At 35.6% G+C, this 25,356-nt stretch overlaps 1 protein-coding gene across 7 annotated transcripts in view; it reads left to right on the top strand.

The window, feature by feature from the left end:
* The window catches only part of Msp300 (Muscle-specific protein 300 kDa), a 264,397-nt gene that overhangs the window by 195,138 nt on the left and 43,903 nt on the right, over window positions 1–25,356 (top strand). For 5 of the 7 annotated variants that reach the window (XM_068776243.1, XM_068776245.1, XM_068776246.1 and 2 more), the window contains 4 exons: window positions 111–9,137; window positions 10,606–10,716; window positions 13,722–13,904; window positions 14,480–24,820. In XM_068776243.1, coding sequence (XP_068632344.1) covers window positions 111–9,137; window positions 10,606–10,716; window positions 13,722–13,904; window positions 14,480–24,820 — 19,662 coding nt within the window. The remainder of the gene's footprint in view (window positions 1–110; window positions 9,138–10,605; window positions 10,717–13,721; window positions 13,905–14,479; window positions 24,821–25,356) is intronic. The other 2 variants (XM_068776242.1, XM_068776247.1) reach the window with 2 other exon arrangements.

Raw genomic sequence — 25,356 nt, 5'->3', positions numbered from 1 at the left:
TACGAAATATACTCGAAACATCGCAGCCACTGTCGTTTTTATTTATCTCACCCTACCGTTCGCGTCAGCGAAACCGTTGTAAATTATGTATGTCCGTACTTGCGTATCAGGAGGTCACCCGGCGTATCGAAGAGCTGACTCGGTGTATCTTCGAGTTGGACCCGATGGTTGGCGTCGACGAGGAGACGGGGACTCTAAGCCTGCTGCTCGAGGCGGGCGAGCGGGCGCGGGCTGAGCGCCGCCCGCGCTCCCCGCGCCCCCCGCACACGCTCTCGCACGCCCCCCCGCCCCCGCCGCGCCTCGCTCCACCGCGCGCCACCACGACCCCGCAGCATACCACCTACGCCGAGATAGTCAAAGGCCTCAACTCCCGCTCGAGTTCGGTCGGCTCAAGGCAGCCCAGTGCACAGAGAGTGCCCAATGAGCCACCCCACACACCCGCCGAAGAGGAATACATCACGAGTGAAATATGTGCACCCATGTGTCTCGAAAGTGAAGTGGCTGTTGAGCCCAGTGATCTATACAGTGAGACTGCAGACGTCAGTGAAAGTGACGCGTACAAATCTGAAACTAATGTTTATTGCCAAATGGAGGAAAAAGAGTATTACACGCAGGCAAATGTGGAATATCAGAGTAGTCAAGTATCGCAGAAAGTCGAACGCGATGTGTCTGAAGAGAGAGTGGAGCAGAATGAAATAGCTCCGGTCCTTGCAGAGTTACGGCCGCCCGAATATCATGACCGATCTTTAAGTCCCGCGACGAGATTAAGGTCTCAAGACTTATCGTATGCGGAAATCCTTGCGTTAGGACTACGAAAACAAGCGAAAGCTCAAAATATTGTTGCATTACCGCAGCCACAAGTCGCACAGGTGGAAATGGTTAAAGAAATTATAGTAGAGGTTGAGAAAGCCGCGCCGATTATACAATATGAGAGTAGGGTTCAATCTGTAGATTCGGCACGGCTCAGAATGGAAAGGCCTGATAGGCCAATTAACCGTAGTCGTTCAAGAGACATGCCAAGACAGAGGCGTGCTCCTGAAAAACGCCCAACGAAATCACACGATATTCAAGTTATCAAAAAAAAGAAAACTTCTAAAAGGGTTATAGAAGTGGAGGAATTTGAAGACTCGTCAGAACAATTGATAACCGATGTAGTATCGCCAAGTGTCACATATCCATCTATGCAGAAAAATGATGAGTCTAAAGTCGAAAAATGTAGTAAAGAAATTACTAAAAAGGTTCAACATAGTCCTACTGTGGTTGAAACTGTCATTGAAACTATAAACGAGGAAATCTCAAAAGAGTCAATTAACACAGTCACTGAGCACAAAAAGTCAAAGAAGAAAAATAAACATAAAAAGAGTAAAGAAACTGATGACGAAATTGAAAAGGCTCTTAAAGAAATCGAAGAATCTGACCGACAAAAGAAAAGAAAAACTAAAGAATTGCGTGACAAGAGCAAAGAATTAATCAAAGAGGCTGAAATCGATGAGTCCATAGGTAAACAAGGCAATGATAATAAGATTGATTTAAACACAAAAATTGAAACAAAAGAAATTTCACATAAACAAAAGAAAAAGAAATCAAGTCACAAGTCCAATGAAATTTCTTTGATTAGCGTACAAAACCCTTGTCAAGCTACTGATAATATATCTCAAGATGAGAAAAATCAAGAAGTCACGAAAAGCAATGAAAATACAAAAATTGATTCAGTTTTCACAGAGAAATTAGTAATCGAAGAAATTGAAGAGAGTAAACCTGATAATGTAGCATTAAAAACTTTGATAAGTTCTACAGATGAGAAAGACTTTGATATTCAGATGCCCGTGAAAACGGTGGATATTAAAGAAACAACAACAGAATTTATCAGGAACGAAATGGATCCCCAGGATGTAGTTAGAGAATCAAAGCTGCATCCACAAATAGACATAGAGACAGAAACATTGTCAAAGCATAAGAAAAAGAAGAAAACCAAAAAACAAGGAAAAACTTTAGAAGAGGATCACACCGTGATTATCACTACCGATGCTGTAAAAAAAGATTACGAAGATGTCAAAACCCTAGAGCCTATAGGCCATGAAAAATCCGTCGTAAATCCCGTTGAAGAACTAAAAGAACGCGAAAACAAATTACAAAGTCCCCTTTTATCGGAAATAGAGCAAACAATATCCGACATTGCGCCTGAAGTAGACTCATTGAATGATAATTCGAAAGAAATTACTCACTGTAAAAAGAAATCAAAGTCAAAAAAGCAGAAGTCTGTTGAAAGCAAAGAATCATCGCCGCAACAGTCTGTTTCAGAAATTATAAAGACTGTCTCTACCTATTCTGAGGATAAAATAAATAATGAAACTCTTGAAGAAATAGAGTTCACAGAAGTGAAAACTCACAAAAAGAAATCTAAAAATAAAAAATCTAAAATAGTAGATGATGAAATAGACCGGGCACTAAAAGAAATAGAACAAGGCACGAGCGCTAAAAATAAATACAAAGAAAAAGTAATGAAGCCTAAAGATAAACAAAAAAATTTATTAGGAGATGCAACTATTGATATAAAGACAACTAGGGATGACACAAAAGAACAAGACAAAGATGAAATTGTTACTCAAAAGGATGATGTGGTTAGCGATACAAAAGTACAAAGTAATCTGGTGACTCTGGATTGGAATACATTAATGGCAGAAGAAGAAGATATTCCAGAGTCAGAAGTAGCACCCATTAATCAACCCAATATCGAAACAGACAGTTCACAAGCTAGTGAGCAGATAGCGACAGAAGTAACCATACTTCCGGAAGTAACTGATTTATCGGAAGTAAAAAGCGAAAGCAAGCTTTGCACCGACACTAGTAACGTATCTGAAGTAATTGAAAGCCTGGTAGATTCTAGTGAACGAAACAACAATGTTAAAACTTTGGGTGACTCTGTAAAGAACAACTCATTTAGTATAGTAGAAGAAGTTTCACGGTATGAACCTATTACACAAGATGTAGAAACGCGTACAATTTACTTAATAACACACGAAGAGAAAAAACTACCACCGATAAGAACAGTTAAAGTTTTTACTACGAAAAGTAGTTCTTTTGACAATGAATCTCAAATGAAAGATAATATTACCAATATTGATCTCGAACCGGATACTGCGGCTGATAATACTAAAAACCTTGAAAGAGATTCACAGGAAAAATCAGCCGCAACCGCTTATGAAGAAGTCGCATCAAAAGTTGAAAAAATTACAAATGTAGTTAATGAAGAAGTAAAACTTCTAGATCAGAAAACGGATGTTTCCGAAAACGTTATAAAATCAGAACCAGACCTTGTAATACAGAAAGACCTATTAATTCTTCCTGAAAATGTTGAGGATGAAAATTATTCTTTGAATTATACTGCAACTGATTCGGTCAATATGAGTGTCAATCGCACACAATTAAAAGATATCTACGATTCCAATGAAAATCAAGGTAAATCTGTGGAAGAATTCACGGAAAATATTCTTGAACATGCTATTTTCGGTTCTGTTCAAGACCGTAAAAGATCAACAATACAACATAAAACTAACTCCATTCCTTATCAGGAATTGGTTGAAGAGCTAAAAACATATTCGTTGAATCTTGACATAGATAAACTGGATTTCGATTATCATCAACTAATGGACGAAAAACACGATGACTTTTTAAGCACAGAAAAGGAAAATGAAAACGAGGAAGCGAGGAACGAAGAAGTTGTAAACAAAGATTCTGTCACAATAGAATCCGATAATAAAGTACCCTTGATTGAACCTAACGTGCCTCATTTTGATTATCGCGAAAATAATGATTCAGAAAATTCTCTAGCATCTCCTATTCAAACAACTTCAGAGGTACATATTGAAGGAGATAAGGATGGAGTTAAAAACTTACATTTAGATGATTCAATTACTATTTCAAATGACAACAATATCGGTGCAATTAACCAAGATATGGCAATGGTCGAGGGCGATTTACAAGATGAAACGGACTCCGTTTTTATACAAAGTAAACAAGAGAAAAGTATGCTTCCAACCTTCATAGAAGTCATAATAGATACTCAAAGCTCAAACCATACTACGTGTTCATTGAACAAAAGACAGGAGTTGAATGAAAACGTGACTTTATTATCTGACCGAGACACTGAAAATGCGATTGTACTAGACGCAAAGGCTGATTATAAAGATCATTATCTAAAAATATTCCAGAGCGAAGTACCTCGCTTTAATTATCATGAAATTGCTGAATCGGAAAGAAATTTCGGGTTAAATAGTCATCGCATTCTGACAGAAGTTTGTAATAAGAAGAATATATTAGTCGACAATGAAGATAAAACAACACTTATACAGCATTCAGAAACGCTCAAAGAAAAAGTCGTTGATGAGTTCACAAATGAGCCCGTTACCGAAAAGTTACTTAAACAAGAAAGTTTGCAAGATGAATTTGCAAATCCGCAAACGGATAGCGATGAAAAAATAAAAATAATAGAGCAATCTCTCATATTAAATTTGCGTCAAGAACTACCTCATTACATTTATCATGTAATATCTGACGCTGAGAAAAATTATCCATTTGTGAAGTCTCTAAATACGAAGCAATCAGAAAAACCTCCTGATAATGAAACCAGTGATAAAATAGTAACATCAGGAGCTTTTAACGTAAATATCGTTGATGAAACCCGTACATCAGTCGATGAAACTAATCTAGATAAATCGAGTAATAACCACCTAGAAAACTTTAAAACGCCAAACGTTCCAATAGAAACAAAAATAAGCGATATTGATATGTTGTACTTTGAAACACCAAAACATGACAAACACGAAATTCACAACGCAGAAGTGCTACTTGCTTCAATATCACAATCTAGACAACAAAGCGTTGAATTTGAAGAACAAATATTACAAACTGACTCTTCAGTTGAAAATCTAGAAACTGCTCCATTGCAATCTGAAAGAGTCCCAGAAAAAGAAAGTTCGAAAGATGTACATCTATCTTTAAACGATAAGGTTATAGAAGATGTATCAAGTTCATCGATAGATATTAAAAATATTTCCCTACATGAGATTTGTGACGTTAAAAATATATATGCATCTAATACAACTGAAATTAAAATAGACACAGATATAAACCCAACATCAGACAAATTTGTAGAAGGAATACAATTAAAGGATTCAGAACAAGTTCACGATGACTCTTCAAAGATTACTTCAAAACAAATAATAGGATCGCAATTAAATATTTATGAACCCTTACCTTATAATTATATTCAATTACAAGAAGCTGAATTGATGCTTGCTTATCGTATGTGTCTAATTAATATAGAGAAACAAAACGAAGATACATCAGTACCCGTTCATGAATTAGAAAGCAATGTAAACATTTCAAAAGAAAACAGTCATACGCTAGCAGATATTACTTTAATTACTAGTTCGTCACCGGATAAAAGTGTAGAATTAGAACCAGATGTTTTGGTAGACTATGATAATATCACTATGTCAAAAATGCCATTGCTTGAATCAATGGAATTCAGTTCACTCGTTCCTGTGGTATTTGGTAACGTAACAGAAATCAATAAAGCTACTTTAGAACGGGAAGAAAATACAGAAGATTTGCGAATAGAAAGTACAGATAAAGACCAGACGGATTTCAGTGACAATAAAGAGCGCAATGAGTCGCTAGAAAAAGAAAACATAGAAGAAGATTTCGTTATAATAGAAAACGTACAAAATCTCCATTCCCCCTGCTCCGACAATAATGAAAAAATATCATTAAGTAACGATCAAAATGTCACGGATGAGCTCGAACTTGAACAATCTTTTGAAGTTATTGATGTTGAAAAAGATATTGCATGTGAAAATCTTTTATCACATACCCTTCAAACCACAGAACAGCAAGTTATAAGCTCAGAAGATCACATTTCAACATCAACTGCCACTGATCTTTCTTCTGTAACAGTTGATGTTTCCTCTTCGACGATAATTGAGAAAGAACCCAATGACTTTGAATTTAAGCAACAAGACTTAACAAAAACTGTGCAATCTCAAAACGCTCCTCTAACTATCTCGGCGAAAATAATTGAGTCGGATATTACTCCTTCGGTTTCTTCTACACGACTAGACACTGATGATACGCAAGGACAATTTGTTAACGTTCCAAGTACGGACTTATATGAAATATTAGACGTTTCTACAGTTTTTGCTAGTGGCTTAGACCAATCCCTTTTAATTAAAACTTCAACTAATAATACTCGATCTGAAAAATCACCAATACATAATTTACATGATCTCCTCCCGGAAATAGATTCCATACCTGAATTTAAACCTTCCGTTTCTAATACAGTTCTTAATTCGAAACTTTCCGCTGATGCTCCTGAATTTACACCTTCTTATATGTATCATACCGCCGAAAGTTCACAATCTGATTCAGAACGGCTCAGTAAGTCGTTAGATCAAGACGCAAATCTAAGCTTACAAAAAGATAAATTGGAAACGGGCCCTGCGCCTGTCACTTATTCTTCAATACTTTCATCAAAAAAAGAAAAAAGCCTACCAAAAGAAGACAAAGACCATGAAAATCCTATAATCGACGAAAAAAATAGTGAAAAACCGGTTGATGGCAGTTGCGATTCGAAAACTAAACGTGCTAAAAAGAAAAACAAAGAAAGTAAAAAAGTTTTACCTATTATAGAAGGATTTGTTGAAACGTCAGAGGCGAAGGTTTCCGAAGAGAGTACATGTTTATCAGACTCGGAAAAGAAGGAAAATGTTTGGGTAAAACCAACAGATGATGGGAAATCATATGCCAGAGTTTTAGCTGCAGGTCTTAATTATGCAGAGCCAAAATATAGTAGTCCAAATGCGAATGATATGCCAACACAGGAAATAAAAGATTTGAATGAAACAGTGCCTATGGGCAAATGTGAAAATCTCGAAAAAGATTCCGAAAGGATTCCATCGCCTGAAAATAGTGAAAACTATGAAGTTCGAGGAATATGGGCAAAGATAGTAGCGTCAAATCAACCTTCCCCTGAAAAAACGCCGAAAAAAATAGTATCTTCCACTGAATTAGTCTGTTCTAAATCAAAGACCCCTATTATTAAAGTTGATGTCTCCGATTCAGAACATCATAAACCTGATCTGAATATAGATGCAGAAGGCTTTATAACAGTTGATAGAAGTAGACGATCACGGTCTAGATCAAGAGATAATCGTTCTACATCCAGTTCTAGATTACCGGAAAAAAGTGATAATCGAGAAAAATCTGAAAATAGATTTAATGCTCTGACAAGTACTTTGATTCCTGACAATACTGAGTCTGTGCATAGTAGTCATTCAGATGATGAAAAGGAGCCAGTTAAAAAAGGAAGGAAAAGTCGTAGTGCGAAATCGAAAGAAAAAGAAGTAAAACCAAAAGAAGTTTGTGTAGCTCCTAGTACTTCGGATGAAGATAAACAACCTGTGAAAAAAGATAAAAAGAAAAGGTCATCGAAGTCTAAGGAAAAAGTAAACAAAATTACAAATATAGTTGAATCGTCGGACACATCCCAAGAAATGAGTAAAGTAGAAGCAGACAGCGTTCAACATATACAAAAAGTCTCGACACAGCCTTGCCAAGCTGCAGACGCAGAAGATAAAAAGAAAAATAAAAAGAAGAGGAAGAAGGAGAAACAATCTGTAGAGAAGATGATTGAGACATCCTCCCCTGTCGAAATTACTTCCTCCGAACAAGAATCTTCGGAACAAAAAACCCTTACCAAAATTTCTAAAAGTGTCAAAACACCTGTTTCAACCCCAGAATCCCTCGAAACTCCTGTTAAAGACAGGTTTTATTCCGAAGCTCAATACTGGAAAATTAATCCTGATGCTGTAGATGATTATTCAGAGTTATCCGAAGTTCTTACAGTAGAAATAGATTCAGGAGGAAATAATCAACCAGATAATATTCAAATTAAACTACAAGAATCTTTAGATAATGAACTTTCAAAAATGATCGGTGAAGGAGATAAACTCGCCAAAGATGTTATTGAAAAAGAAGACAATATGCTTTTTACATTAGCTGAAGCACCGATAAAAGTGGAAGAACAAAGAATATTCGATGAACAATCCTTAGAAAATAAAATGGCCGATTTACAGCGCGAAATTGAAGAAATGTTGCTACCTGAAAACGAAGTTTCAGTAAATAGTGATATTACTCCTGTAGAATTGGCAGACACTCAAACATCGTTAGATGATCAACTTGATGAAACCTTCGAAAATATTACGCCTTCACTTGCGTCACCTGAATCAGAGGAAATGCTTCCACAAACTCCAATCTTACCATCAGAAGTAACAACAACATCTATTATCACAGTAGAAAATATTTCAATTGGTGACAGTAATAACTCAAACCTGAAAGAAACGCAAAATTTCACAACTTTACTGAAGTCAAATGATGCAGACGATGAAGGTGTAGATTCCTTGACAACTAACAATTCATCTGAATCATACACTAACAATCTTTTAAATATGAAGTTAGACAATTTTTGGAACGAAAAAGCTGCGGTGAATGATGCGGAAAAACTGCTTTTCGAACGGAGTGAACCCGTGTTGATTACCCCTCTGCCTCGTACTAAAAAAACAGAGTCAAATCCAAACGGTAATATAATTTCGGATCTAAAATCTTTGAATGACGATCATTGTATCCTTACTATGGATTCCGCGTTTTGGCCTGAGAAACATTTGTATCATGATGCGGAATGCAAATTTTTCTCGGACATGGCTAAAAAATTGAAAGATCAATCAAATTTGAAAACCATTTCTGAAATTACGGACAAAGACGACAAAGACAAAGATCCTAGTGGTAATTCGGGTCATTCCTCCGAAGTCGATGAACCACGGGATTCTACCGGTTCACCATTCGACTCCAACTATCTATCTATGGATCTGCCTGGCGGTGTTTGTAGCTGGAAAGATCATAGTTCATATTTGAGCTTAGAAACGCCTTCTGATTCGATAGGTTTAATTAGTGAGGATACGCCTCGAGTAGGTACCGACATCCCAGAGGATAAACTAACCGACCTCTCCAAAGAACCTGCCCCTCTCCCAACTGAACAGGAGTCGTCGCCCGGAGGAGAAATGAAGCAGACTTCAGCCAAGGTGAACGAGCTACAGTCGTATTGTACTTTTTTTCGATATTTATTTTTTGTTTGGCATGAATTTATAACGAATTTTATTATCACAACTATTGCAAGATTTTTTGTCGTATATCGTCGTCTGCAGTACTCGCCGTTCGTCTTGTAGTGCCAAGTCTTGGCACGGACCGTACGTCACTTTACGTGGAAAATATTCAAACATAGAATTATAACCATTAGTCGTTATCTGGTCACTCACTAAAATCTTGTAGTTATCTAGTCATTCACTAAATTCTAGTCGTTGCCCTAGTCAATCAATACTAATGAGATTATTTTAAAATGAAATCATTTTTGGTTGTAATAAAATATATGTTTATTTAATTATTGTTTTATTCTATTTTATTTTTATTATACCCTTATAACGAGAAACACCTCCATTTTCAAAAGCGTATTTAAACAAGTTTTGGCCACTATGAGACGATCGACGGAGGTTGCTTTAAATGGATTTATTTTTAGATTTTACTTTCGACTATAAAGAAATATATACTTGTACATGAGGAATACGCTCTCGTTGGCGTACATTCTTCCCGATGAGGTTAGTCAACCGATGTAATGTTTCTAGAGAGTCCCTGTACTTATTGGATAACTATTCCTGAAATAATATTTAAAACTCCAATATTTGTTTGTTTTGTTTCTAAAATATTTCTGTAATGAAATTTATTTGTTATATAGACATCCAAATCTAACGGTATCTAGTTTGATTCGACCTTTTTCAGGTTTCAGTTGACTATTTACATTCTCGGTGTGAGAATGTTAAATTTAAAACGTAAATGCTGGCTTGATGCGTTCCACACGTTCACAGGCTTTTCAGCACGCTGTACTAATTCTTAAAATAAGTTTAATTTATTACCTCAACGTAAAACACTTATCCTTAATGGCGTTGAGAGAACGTATTTACAGAAATGTTATAAGACAATCCTTTTTAAGGTTTTTATTTTGTATTTCAATTTTTGTTTAAAAAATTTATGCTATATTTTTTGCATTCATTGCCATTCATGACCTGAATAAATATAACAGCATATTATCCAACCTAGTAGCTTTAAGTGTTGGTAAAGCTATTGTTTTCTGTGGTCATTCAAACAAGCATGACATGCCAAGGTTGATGTTAAAACTAAAATATGTTTGCGATGTTGTTTATTGTGTTGCTAATTTTTGTCGGAACGAAGTTCAGCTCAGTGTTTGGACCAATTAGCATTTTCCATTTTATGATGCCCCAAGTTCCTTAATAATTTTAACCCAAATGTTGAATGAAATTCGTTTCGACAACAAATTCCCTGCATCTGGAATGCTGTTGAAGATTTCATCTCCGACTAGAACGCATTATGACGTGGAATTTAAAGAAAACTCTTTACTTTTACTATAAATAAAACATTTTAAATTCCACGTCAGGAATTATGGAAGGTAGTTTTACTAATACTGCTGTGTATCCTCAGGATGACTTGTCTAACAATCTTGAAACACTGCTAGAGGAGGTCAGAATAGTCCAAGCTCAGCTGTCGGACCTTCCCAATGAGACCCTGGACGCAATGGAAGCGGCACTTAAGGTAAATTATTTTATTTATCTGTTACTAATTGTAGAACAGTGCAATAAAATCAATTCGTTGTTAATGTTAAACATTTGTGTTAACAATGTCATCATTATGCAATTCACAGGTTAACGCTAAAGCCTCGTGTTGTTTTGCCTCAGTGTAAACAAAACTAGAATATTTACAATCCAGTCATACGTCGTCGACCCTTTCATATTTGGAATAATATTTAACACTTAACTTACCAAAACTGGTCAAATGACCCATTCAAAACTTTTGCATTGAAAAATTGTAAAAAATACGATGAGCAATGGATCGAAAATTCTCATTTGTTGCGTTTGTTATAAAAGTGATCAATATACTGTTTTGTTTAATTATAATAAATTTAATTTTTATTTCCTTAGAACCATATTTCATACCTTCAAGCAGGAAACATAAAGTAGGGTCAATGGATTTGCAATGGTATTATAAAAATAAGTACCTAGTAAGGGTTGATATGGATAGTGTTATTATTATGAATTTGGAACTTGTTCAAATGAGATATATACAACATAATCTATTACTGTTGATGAAATACAATGTATACAACATGTATACACAAACGCTTTGTTAATTTTGATATAGGTATTTCAAATGTTTTGTCGATAAGAAATTTTGTCTTTTTATCATGCCATCATTTTTATTTTCGGTCTTAGATGGTTCACGCTCATACCGATTTAATTAAGAATCATAATCGGATTTAGGTCGCAAATCCTATTTAAATTTTGCTCATGTAGTATCGAAAAAGATGGATCGTTTAATAAATTACTTAGTTGTTTTATTATTACATAAACTATTGCTAGATTTAATGTTAATTGACACATTTTATACAAGACAAGGATAATTTGATATTACAATTATTGTTAATGTACAAGATAGATTCGTAGACGGACGAAAGTTACCGCAAAAAGTCGGCGGGTTGAATTTGAATTGGCAATGCGCAAGCCGCATGGCGTGCAAAACAGATGGATGTTGGGTCCATTTGAAACCTATAAAAGAGGCCTGATGTTCAATAGTGGACACAATTAGATCTTCCGTTATTGATCAGATTGGCTGTTAGATCATAAACTGTTTTGACCGATGACATTGTTACAAACGACCTTGCATTCACCCTTATTATTAAGAGAGTGAAAAGGACGGTCTGACTCATACGCCACTAACTTATCTGTTTACATTGGCTGCAAATGCGGTGATGAATTTTACTGCTCGATGATGTCACCGTACAATCTATTACGACATCACGTGTTAATAATAAACTGCACATGTTTGGCATCACCTAGTCTTTAGTACTGTAGTATTGCCTCGCTGAACCGGCCGGCGGTCGCATTTCTACATTCGAACGAATCCGAATTCGAATTCGAGTACGATTGTGTTGGTGCTTAAATAAAACCGTGTTCTTCGAATCTTCTATTCCGCAATTTAAGTTTGAAATTACTTGTGATTGCTATAACAAGGTAAATTTGTTAATCACGAAGCAATAAATGAAATAGTAAAGTTTCTTGACAACTTTTTCATTAAGGTACAACAATGAAACAAGATTAGAACTTACTTCATAAATATCAAAGCAATTATTGAAGTAAGAAGCAACCTTACATGTCTATTAAATCTATTTAATCTTAGTTAAATAAAATCAAATGATTGTTCTAGTACTAATACAGTATTAATTGCATTAGTTAGTTTATAAAAAGCAGAATGAGATTTAGATGTTGCAGTTTATCATTTGTCGGGATTAGTAGAGCGTTGTTTGATAAGTATTTATTGATTTGCAGATTAAAATCAAAATGTTAGAATCGATGAAGTTGAAACACTTCATGAAAAAATGTACGACCGATTGAATTTAAGGAAAATTTGTTAAAAGTGCAGCTTTTGACATTTTTTAGATATTATTTTCACTTATTGCAATTAACAACGTAGTGGCTATTATTTAGTGTTTTTATAACGATGTTAACAATGCGTGATCTCTGCGATATGGACCTGTGAGCTTAATGCAAAAATCGACAGTACTGATGTATATTAAACTATTTTTTGTGACACCGCTATTGGGGACCTCTCGTTCCACCCCCTATTTTGTTGGGAACAGGGTTTTGTTGGTGCAATAATTTATTCACTTCTCTTTTTATCTTACAGTTTCTTTACTCTTCTGTCGCTCTTTAACATTTGCTCTATTCATTTTTTCATTTTCCTTTTATTCGTCACCTTCCATCCTATCCTCAGTTACTACAGACTAGGTGTATTTTATTGTTACAATGTATTACATTTTTACTTAGATTACTTATATATATATTTCTATAGTTTTATCTTCAGTTTCTTTCATTTGGTGTTTTATTTACATTTTGTTTTGTTTCTTTATTTTAATATTTATTCACATTTACATTATTATTGATTATTATTATTTACTATTAGCCGACCGTTTTAACCTAAGTTTTATTTCTTTCTATGATATTTTCTACGACCCTCCTGTAGAAATTGAGGAAGGTTGTTCTGCATTCGTTTTACTAAAATGGAGGCAATTCTCGCCTCCTCAATCTTTCGACCTGCTCGATTCGGGCTCCATATTAAACTTTGTAGAATGATGCCTGATGTTTTTAAATTCAACAAATGTGTGAATCCAATGCCTGAGGGACCAATGTGAGTGTCGATACGGGAATACAGAAAAAGTCAGCTACGTACTTTGAAAGTCCGATTTGACCCCGCCTACCACTAGCATTACCTTCAATTTAACTGTATTATAGTGTCCTTTGTACATTGTTAAAACGGTTCATAATATGTACCATAAATAGTTGTTTGAATTAAATCTCTAATACTATTCGTTTGGGAGCATTAGAACCTAAATAATTTGCATCATAAGTACATTGATTTAAAACTTCACTTTAGATCAACGTATATCTAACAGTAGAACCGAATCGAAAAATGTTAGTGTTTATAAATGAAGTAAATGTAACGTTAATATTGGAATTTAAAAATGGTGGCTGGTGAATTTTCAGGAGGGTATAGCAGTTCTTATCAAGTGTGAAGAAGCAGCCGTGCTTCTTGAACAGAAGATCATGGAGTACGGATACGAAACAGAAGTTCAAACGTTACTAAAGGAACTAGTAATGATGAAAACAAGAATAACTAAGTTGCTCACTCAGGCGCGACAAGGCCTTCATACCATCAAGGTAAGTAAGGTAATTAATATATTTTTTTTTCAAAATTCACTCCTTTCGTTTCTTTACTATTGTATTTATTACCTGAAAATGTGATCTTCATAACAGAAATACTAGAAGCTAAAACATTTTTGTGAAATTAAGACACGACTTCCAATATTATCCAATATGATCCCATGTCATTTTCAGAAAACTTTCATTGCTAAATTTAAAAAAAAAAAGTCTTATAGAACGGCTACGTGTTAGTGTAGTTACTCCAAAGTAAATGACTTCAGCGAAAATAGCACACTTAATGCGCCTGCAGGCTATTTAAATTTTTATAAGTAATTTTATATTATTTAACAAAAAAAGTACAGTCCCGCTGAGTTTTGGTCGCCTGTTCTTCTTTATTCTGAGGCATTTTTCATCCCAACAAGTGTTAAACTTAACTTGCCGACAATGGGAAAAGTAATCTGTTGTAAATCGAATAAAGAGTTTTTGAATTTGAATTAACCACTTCAGATAGGTTACATATGAGACTTATCACTGCAAAACTTAAATGCATTTTACAAAATTTGTTAATAATTATATAACATTGAGCTTTGTTTAATTTACAGGATGCTAAAATTCAACTAGAAAATCAATCTAAACAAGTTGAAGAACAGAAGGAACAAATCGCAAAACTAGACCATTGGCTTGAAACGATAAATACTGAGCTCAAAGAATCAACGAAACAAAGTGATGTACTTACAGAAGAGAATATTGTAAGGTACATTGAAATTTACGAACGCTACATAAAACAATACGAAGAGTATGAAATAATACTAAATTCTATTACTGTGATATTTAATGATGAATCTAGTCATTCGATGCAATTAAAATTAAACACATTAAAGAAGGCTTTGGAGGAGTCAAGGCTTCTAGTCATTCTGGAAATAGAGAGATTAAGGCAAATATTAATTAACATTAAATTTACACCCGAAGTCATCGAAGAAGATGTTTCTCAAACAGATAGAACGATTGACTCTACTTCAATGCCAGAAGAAATCGCTTCTCCTAGGGAAACAGAGGCAGTTGAAATCGTTTCAAGCCAAAAATCAATTGAGTCTCGGGTAACTCCCGTTAGCAATGTACAAATAGAAACTGAGAAGGAGATATCTATAAAAACTAAAGAAGATACATTTGTTCAAGAACCTAACAAAACTAAAATGACTATTGCAATGGAAACTCAGACAGGAAAAAGTCTTTTGTATGATCCACCTTCATTGCACGATAAGTCAGTAACATGCCAACCGGAAATTTTGGAAACACGTGATATATCTGTAACATGTGCTCCGCCACAGGAAGTTGAAGTACAAACTAGTGACCAAAAAACACCAGAAGGAGAAGTGTTAGAAAACATTCAAGTGCAACAAACTATTTCAGATGGTCATGAAACGGTTGTTATATCTAGTCGACCTGTAATAAGAGATCAAACTATTGATGAAACCTCACTTCTAGTTGATGCTGATTATTTGGGTGATGATAATCAACGTAAAAATTCTCAGCTTAATATAACGCATAGCTTACCTCAATCTTTTGAGACCGTAATGATTGAACCTGACGAAACTACTACAGAAGTTGTGGTTGATGCAGATGGCACAAGAAGAATAATCGTAAAGAAAGTAAGAAAAACTTTAGTTACTAGACAGCAAACTGTACAAATGCAACAAAGTAGTTCTCACGTATTTTCTGAAGATGTTCCACATGGTCAGACATTCCAACAATTAACACTGACAGAAGATCAGGGTTCTACTTCTGCAACCTTGAATGATGGTGCAATTCAAAACATCCAATACCAAACTTATGGAGGCCAAATTATCACTGGGCTCCCAGGGAGAGAAATGACTATTCAAGAATTTACTTCTAAACCAGAGATGGTAATTAGTATGGAGAAAACAATAAATCCTGATCAAATTCTTCAAATAGCAGAAGGAAAGTTACAGCCTGAAATCAAAACGTCGTCATCTAGTGTCACTGCAGTTGTGGAGCAGGTTACTAAAAAAATTATTAAGACCAAACGACGTATCATACGTCGCGTAGTAATGATTGATGGTAAAGAGCACGTATCTGAAGAAATTGTGGAAGAACCGGATGACGTAGAGGTTTTAGAAGAACAAATACCCAGAATTTCAATCAATGTCAAAGATGGAAGTATACCTATTGAAAAGGGCGACTCAGATGATGACGATAACAAGCCATTGTCTATAATCCGCGATTCTAATGAAGATGAAGGTAAACCTTCCGGAGGTGATGAAAAGGATGATATTAAAAAAGACGGAAATGCATTGGAACAAGACTTGCAAAAGTTTACTACTGAAATAGTCAGTGAACAAGATTTGGAACCACAAAATATTGAATTTAACCCTATGGAATATCCGTTTGAAACACAGGGTTATCAAACTAGTGAAGGTGTATATATTACTGGCGACGAAGTTACTAAGTTTGAAAGTTCTTCTTCTCACTTTGCAACTGTAACTCAAAAGGTAACAAGAAAAATTACTAGAACTAGAAAACGTGTCATTAAACACATTGAAATAATTGACGGGAAAGAGCATGTGACAGAGGAAGTTATTGAAGAACCGGATGACGTTGAGATTATAGAAGATGAACCTGAAATTACTCATACATCAATTGACAGAGGAAGTAAAACGAAACGAATAAAAATAATTAGACACGTACAAATAATTGATGGCAAAGAATATGTAACAGAAAAAAGAATAGAAGATGACGATGATTCTTATGAACCGCAGATTTCAACTGAAATATTAAAGGCATATGATATTCAAGAACAACCAATTGAAAAAGAATCGACACAAAAAAGCAATTTTTCTGCTGTAGAAATAGACGATAATTTAGAAAACGTTATTGACTTTACATCAAGTTCTGTGTCGTGCGATGTTGAACACAACTTGCTATCCAAATTAAGTGAAAAACAAACATCTCTGAGTCACGATGTCCAAGAGATTAAGGAATTTACAAAACCAAATAAAAGTGCAGGTGAACAAGAAGATTTTAAGAAAGGAGAAGTGCCCCAAAAACAAGATCAAAACGCTATAAATATATCTTCAAAAATCGATAAGGCTCAATTGCCCGCAGTTTTGGAATCCGATGTTTCAAAAAATGTACCACTAAATAAATTTGAAAGTGCTACTCAGTCATTTGAACCTTTTGAAAAAGCCACTACATCCGAAGATATTCATCCGTTACTAAGCGGTTCAGTTTCCGATAATCAAGAAACTGTAGTACACGATGATTTTAATGAACATGTTATCGGAAAAGAAAGAAATAAAACTACAACACTGGTAACCAAAACCAGAAGACGTATAATAAAACATATTGAAATCATTGATGGAAAAGAACATGTTACAGAGAAAATTATAGATGAACCTGTGGAAACTGAAACTATTATCTCTGAACCGGAGACATACACTATACAAGAAGAAGGAGTTAAAACTAAACGTGTGAAAATTATTAAAAATATTCGAATAATAGATGGAAAAGAACACATCACAGAACAAATTGTAGAAGATTTAGGTGAAGAATACATTCCGGATTCTACTATGACAGCGAACATTGACGTTAAAATTAGCGATTTTAATACAAGTTTTGAACCTAAAAGTGAATTGACAATAGAGGAGTCAGTGTTAAATCAAGATTCACAAACTGAAGTAGTTCCAACCGTTGAAATAATGAAAGGCTTCTTAGAGTATGAAAAGGATCATTCCGGGCGTTTAATGGCACCTACTAAAACAGAAAAAGATAGAGCTGAAACAGTGATAGTGCAACCAACCAAAAAGAAAGAAATGAGTGAAAGTAAAATAATTCCAGAAGTCTCTACCGCTGTTATTCAATCAGCTCTTGATTTAAACGTCTTACATGAAGATGTCCAGAACGTAATTGAAAAGGACAGTAGTAACGATCAGAAAACTCCACTTAGTAGTAATGCCGATAATTTAGTTAGTGAAAAAACGGTCTCTTCATATTCCAACAAAGACACAACCGAAGACACAAACCTAAATAAAATAGAGCCTGTGAGCCAAGCACCAATAAAGGACACGAATCAAGAAATTGTTGATAAATCTTCTCAATTACCTGAAACTGTCAAGATTTGTGAAGATCAAGCTGTTTCTAGTAAACAACCCGTAATAAATGCTACACAGTATGAAATAAATACTGTATCAGATTTAACAAAATCTTTGATCGATAGTGAGATTGCCCATGCCCAAGGAGACCAATTAAAATGCATGCAATCACAAGCAGGTTCCGGCGTAGATAAAACTAAAATATCATCCGTAAATACAACAACAAATATATCTATCCCAGACGGTGAACTGCCGAAAGATGCATCTATAAAATCACTCAAAGACAGCAAAAATATTTTATCAGAAGATAAAAAAGTGCAAATATTAAAATCTGATAACCTTATATTAGACAAGGAGTGCCCAGAATCGGTTGTCGACCGTTCACCGTCGACTACAGATTTAGTAACGGACAAAGAAGTCGATCATTTGAAATCTGACGTCTGTAAAGAACCTGCCAAATCTGTTCACGGTGATACAATATCGACAGAAGCGACGAACGTACAGTCGGATGAGAGCAAAGATGAATTATCAAAAGACAAAGGAGCTGATTCATTAAGATCTGATATTCTTTCATCTACTGTAGCCCCACCCGTAATAGTTCCAGATGATACTACTATATTATCAGAAAGCGAAAAATTAGTACCTGTAAAGGAAAAGGTTCCATCGATAGACGATAAAATAGATTCTTCAAAGTCAGATATCCTTATAACTGGAGAAAAAGTCGACTTAAATATTACACCAAAAGATTTGTCTGTTATTGACATGACAAAATCGTTCATAGACGTTGAATCTGAACATTCAAAATCTCAAAATGTAAGAGAATCGAAAAATGAAGAACCGGTAAAACATAAGTCGGTGCCTGACGAAACAACTGACACAGGGAAATTAAGTGCAATAAATGACGGAGAGATATTAGCTATAGCTGCAGGTGAAAAATTAGAAATGGAAAAACCAGAATCTTGTAATATAAATGAAACACGAGAAAATGATAATCTTCTAGATGTCAAATCAAAACCGGATATAGTAGAAAAAAGTGAAAAAGAAGATGACGTAGGAGCACAAGTTTCATCAGCACCTGTTTCGGACTTAGAGCCTTGTTTAACCGGACAATTTTCACCAAACATATCAACAACAGAAATTAATAAATCAGGCAAAAGCATAATACAGAAAAAAGAAAGTTTATTAGAAGATACTACTCTCGAAACTAACGTAGACCACGATAAAATTAACTTAACGAAGGAAATTCAAGCGGCAATAACCGAGGACCAAAAACATACTCGGGAAAAATTAGAAGAATCAGTAAATGATAGGTATGTCTCCGAACATACAATCGCACCTCATGAAGATCTTGCAGCTAAGCAAATTGAACCAACAAAAGATGAACCATCAATCATCCAAGAAGTAACTGTCTCAAAGAAAGAATTGCCAGACTTAGACGTTAGTAAGGAATTCATAGCAAGTGAAGCTAGCCATACATCTGAACAATTAACTTCACCCACTAAGTTTGAACGGGAGGATAAAGTTACCGGAAAAAAATTGGTGGATATTAATATTGAAGCCGCAAAACCTGTTAAAGGGGCAAAGGGTCTATCTGAAATAGTTGATAGTTCTGTAATAAATATGAATGAAACCACTTCGAAATTAGAAACAATTGTGACTGACACTATTAATAAAACTTTAACTAGTCCTGAAAACTTATCAGAGATAAACAAAGCTACATTAGTTGATACTAAACCTAACATATTAGAGAAACAACAAAAAGAAGAACCTTTTCCAGAAAAACCATCTGACGAAACAACATTAGAAATTGGCCATTTCAGAATGGACGCTTCAGCGCCACAGTCGTCCGTTAACGTCAAGCCAATTCAAACTGAATCTACTTTAACTGAATATAATATAAGTAGTCAACCCGCAATTTCAGAAGTATCATATATAACTCAATTTGAGACCCAGGTGCCGATACACGAAAAGACTGATATTCAACAATCTGCTTTGCCCGAGAATCTGTTAGAAAAATCTACACATTCGCCTGTTTATGATAACAGAAATGTCATTACTACATTTTTAGATCTAGAACGTCATGATACTCATATACGTGATTTAAAAACATCGAAGCCACTACCTAAAGAAGTACAAACTAGTATACCCATTGAAAAGGAAAGTGATAAACTCTCTCAAACTATAGATGTTTTCATGTCAATTGAACAAACTAATGACAGTAACAAAACTATCCCGAGTGTCCAACTTGATCTTAAAGTTGAAGAATTTGATAATCAAAAACCATCGTTGGTTAAGAAAGATATAAATGTTAGTCTTCCAGCTGATTTAAAAATAACAAAAGAAATTACTGAAGAACGAACTTTGGCAATTGATCCTGTTCTAGAACCTTTAAAAGAACAGCCAATCAGCAGTGAAGAACTGACGGTGGAAGAAAAGGAAGAAGTTAATAAACAACCCAAAAAAGATATAGAGCAGAAACCTACATCAGAATGCAGCGATTCCTTGGAAACAGAATTGAACACAGAAACCGATAGAACTGTCTATAATACCGAGAGTTCGTCTCTCGACCATTACGTAGAACTTTCTGCTTCGCCATTTGTAGAAACTCCTAAACCTACAGAAAATATTTTACAAGCTAATATTTTACGAGAAGAGGAATCTGAGCAGTCCTCTAGTGGATTAATATTACTTACAGATGATAAAGGTTATGAGCCGGACGATATTTCTTTGCAACGAACTCCCTCCCCTGTTAAGAAAAAACAGAAAAAACGTCAAACTCGGGGACCAAGTGAAGATACAACTTATCCCAAGAGTGGATCTTCAGAAGATGCAACGGAAGCTTCTATTTCAATAGAAACCGATCAGGATGTAAGCCCATCAAAAGATAAAATACAAGATGAAATTATAGAAGACCAAACAAATATATCAAAAGAGTTAGATTCTGACCTTGTTGTAAAACCTGTACTAGGTGAAGTAATGAGTAAAGAAACTGTTTCTATTTCTCCTCATGAGGAATCTTACCATACAATAAGCGAAACTTCAGATGTTAGCACTGTTAAAATAGTCGAAGAGTGTATCGCCCAGAGTCCAGAAATGGTAAAAGGTGATGTTTCTACAACTGTAACTTATCCCGTACCAGTTGTCGAAGAAATTTTGACTCAAGAGTACTCAGCACAAACATCTCCTGAAATAGCTAAGGATACGAACGTATTTGAAAATATTGTTATAAACAAAGAAACTGAGACCATCGATATGAAATTACAAACTTCTCCTATTCCTATTGGCGAGGTTTATGTGCAGACCTTACCAAAAGATGATAAAGAAGCCCATACACAAACTTTAGAGGAGAGCGAAACAGAACAAAAATTAGAAGGTCAAGACGATGAAATCCAGACATGCGAACTTGATAAACCGGATACAGTTTTACATTCTGAAGCAACGACTCAAGTCCTGCCCCATGATGTAAATTTCCTAGAAGAAAAGTTTTCACAAACATCTTCGCCCATAAATGATTCACGAAAAGATACAATAAGTTCAGTTACTTCTCCAATTGTAATAGAAACACGTGAAATACAGACATCTCCGGTGCAAAGCATTCAACAAGCCGAAAAGGGTGTTGTAGTTGCTATCGAAACAACGGATACAAACATTCAAACTATAAAACAAGAGTGTATAGATCAAGGAACTTCCACGGTTCCTATGATGACTGAAGTAACAGAAATCAGTGTTCAGACATCGGAAGTTCCCACAGTTAATGTGTTTACTCAATCTGAAGTAGATTTACCACAAGAACACGAATATTCAAATGTAGAAGTTTTGACGCAGTCTTCTAAACCTGAAATTGTCACATTGGATACTTCACAGCAGACTTCTCCTATATTTGAAGAATCAACAGTCAGAAAGACATTATCCCAAGATACTGTGAAAGTCGATAATGATCAGCAGACCACACCCAGATTTGAAGTAGGACAATCGATTGTTCCAGATCATATCCAAACAATTTCACTTGATAAAATTCAGCAAACTTCGCCTAGAAATTATCCCGATAATCTAATGTTGACGAGTACAAACAAAGAAGGAATCTTTGTCGACAATATGCAACAGACATCACCTCGTATATATTCTGACGATTCAATATCGACGTCTACTGATGAGCCTTACGAAATTCATCTTAGAGCTCAAATAACGATTCCTGAAATGACGGACGAGTTTATCAATAACGAGCGTCAAAATCAAGATTCTCCTCAATCAATCTTAGGCGATAAGTCGAGACCAAAGAAGAAAAGATCCAAAAAGAAAGCTGAATCACCTTTGCAATCACCAGGGAGCCTTTCAGATCCTATCAATGCTGAACTCTCGATATCTGTAACACCTACTAGTGATGACCTATCGAGTAAAGAAACAACATCGATAGACGAAGGAATATCTCAGATAGCTAGTCCTGTATTACCACCAATTCAGCAATTTTCTACTCAACCAAAACTCACATATTCTGATGTGGTACAAAGATCCAAATCTAAGTCTCCATCGCCCAGTAAAACTATTATTCCGATAAGAAAATCCGACTGCGCTAGATTGTCAGATTCAGTAGAAAAGCGTACGCAGTCTGTAACAGAACCACAAAAGAGTATTCCAGAAGAATCAATGGCCGTAGCTTTAATGGAACCCACAATGGAGAAATCTTACGATCTTGTTATAAACAAAGAATTGGAAGAACTAAAGACAGCAGTCGAGCAGAAAGATAATACCAAAATAGAGAAAAGCGTTGTTATTTTAATAGAAACCATTTCTATTTGGTTGGAAGAAATTCAGTATAAAATACAAATAGAAACTGTCACTCAAACTAGAGTATCCGATAAAACAGAACGTTTTAAGGAAATGCAAAACTATATCCGCGTAATAAAAGAAATATTGTTCGTGACTGAAGTTAATGAGGAAGTTATTACTTTGGTAGACACGTTGGTACGTCAAGTGGAAGCAGTGAACAACTTAAGTAATCAAAGCTCGGTAAAGATAAAAGCAGTAGAAAAAGAATGGAATAAATTTTTGGAAGACACAGAAAAATTAGGGGAATCCATTGAAAAGGTAAAGTCCCGTTTGGATGATACGATCGTTTCAGAATTGTCGGTTCAACAAAAGCTTGACGAACTAGATAAGGTTGAACAAGAGAATATTGACAACACCGATACAGTTAGAAAATTACTGAGAAGATTCCGTAGTATTGTGGAAGCCAATCCTAAACGAGAGTGCCCAATAAAGTTGTATTCTTGCGACGAGGACACCAAACAAATCGAAAATTCCATCAATACTGAAAGAGATCGGCTTATGCAGTTAATGTCTTTGGCAGAAGAGTACGAACAAACACTTCAAGACTTTGGTCAAATAACAGATGTAGCAGAGGCGCTTTTGGATGGAAAGATCATTGTGTCCAATTTAGACCACCTTCATGAGGAAATTCAAAAGCACAGAAAATTCTTCGTCAACTTAAGTCATTGCAGAGCAATCCTCGAATCTTTGGAAGACAATTTAGATAGTGAAACTAGAGCTAAATTCTCATCCCTGCATAACTCTCTCCACGACAGAGCTACTAAGATCATTGACAGAGCAGCAGGACGAGCACAACAAATGACTCTGGCTGCCTCAAGATGGAGTAGCTTAGATACCGGTATGAAGGAGGAGCAGCAATGGTTACGTGTCGCTCATCAGAGAATCCCCGACTTGACAAACGTAACATCCATTGACCATGAACAGTACATAAACCTCTACCAATCCATTAGCTTAGATGTTTCCCATCATTATGCTAAAATGTTACGTCTCCTTTCAATAACTGAGAGTCTGCAAAACCTAATCGTTTGTTCCGGTTTAGAATCAGATTGTTCCATAGCGCTTAATACATTGTTAGCGCTTCAAGATGACATTGACTCGAAGTTAATGAGACTAAGAGCCTTCAAAGAAAATTGGATAACTTACGAACACCTCATTAGCAGAGTAGAAACTTGGATGAAACAAGCCAACAGAGAGTTGGAAAACATAACACCTGAAAACATTACAACGACAGCTAACCTAAGACGATTCTGGGAACTGAAGGCCCAACACGAAGTTCATCAAAATCTTAAGAATGAATCCGGAGTACAATTCGAAAAGGCTCTAGAAATACTTCCAATATCTGATGAAATGGTGCAACGACAATTCTTTTTGAAGATCGAAGAGAAATGGCGTGGGCTAGCTTCTAATATCGGCAACTTACACGCTGCTGCCATCCAAAACATTTCAGACCGCGACGTCTCATCTGGGGAAAAGCTACACATCCTAGAAGAAGAAATAAAAGAATTAAGAGATTCACTAGACGGCCTTAAAGGCGTAATTAAGAGCGAAGATGAACTCAATCTGTATATAGAAAGACTTCAAGTAATGACTGATCGCATCGATAGAATACAAAATGAACTTGGAAAGTTGAGTTTGCTTCCATCTGCAGAATCGGATCGACTTAATGCTCTGTTGAGTCAATCGGGGACACTGAACGATCTGCTAGCAGAAGAGCTCGAAAGGAGTTTGATATTGAAAGAGAAGATTATGTCAGTGCAAGCGGGTATCGCTCGATGCCAGAAGAATCAGCGTCGCGCCCGGCTTACGTTAGAAGAGTGTGAAGCAGCTGAGAGGCTCGGCAGTGATGTGGTGGAACGAGCATCGGAAACCTGTCAGCGATTGCTAGAGGATCTCGCATCTCAATGGCGCGATATACTAGCGTTAAGACAAGCGCTTCATACTCTACCCATAAGCCTTCGAGTATGCGTGTCACCTACAGGCGTCGAACGAGACATCTCTGCTTTACAAGTGAGTTCTAATTTTTTTAAGATATAGTCATTTTATTTTATTCAGCAACAAATAGCGTTTACATTAGATAATATATTCTATAAGTAATTAACCCTTCTTTGCATGATGATGGAAATTTCCATCATATGTTCTTTACTATTTTCATGTTATTTATTTACACTAGGATTTTTTAGATTATTTTTCCCTTACATAGAGCATCAATTACGCCAGCCTGTTTTATTTTACAAAAAAACCATGCAACGCAGGGTTAAACTTATAGTATGATTAATAAGAGACGATAGCCGTTGGGGCTGAATGGTTCTCGACGACCAGAAGACGAGTTGTCCCCTGACTAGGTCCTGCGACTTAGTGATAAGTTTGTGAATTTGCTACTTCTAGGTCTTCGGAAGATGCCTCTTTCTTGCAGTGGACTTTCGGCTGACATTATAATATTTTATTGAGGGAGTTATAAAACCAGAAATTAAACGAAAATAATGCGCTGACAATGAGAACATATTTGACTCGTATATGTCATCATACCTTTCATGGCATGTGCC

Source organism: Battus philenor, unplaced genomic scaffold (genome assembly GCF_028537555.1).
Source record: "Battus philenor isolate CCGP_79_NKW_IND1 unplaced genomic scaffold, ilBatPhil1.0.hap1 SCAF_12, whole genome shotgun sequence".
In the NCBI taxonomy this organism is placed as follows: domain Eukaryota; kingdom Metazoa; phylum Arthropoda; class Insecta; order Lepidoptera; family Papilionidae; genus Battus; species Battus philenor.
The sequence above is the reverse complement of the archived record's forward strand: the minus strand, read 5'-3'. Positions and strand labels throughout refer to the sequence as shown.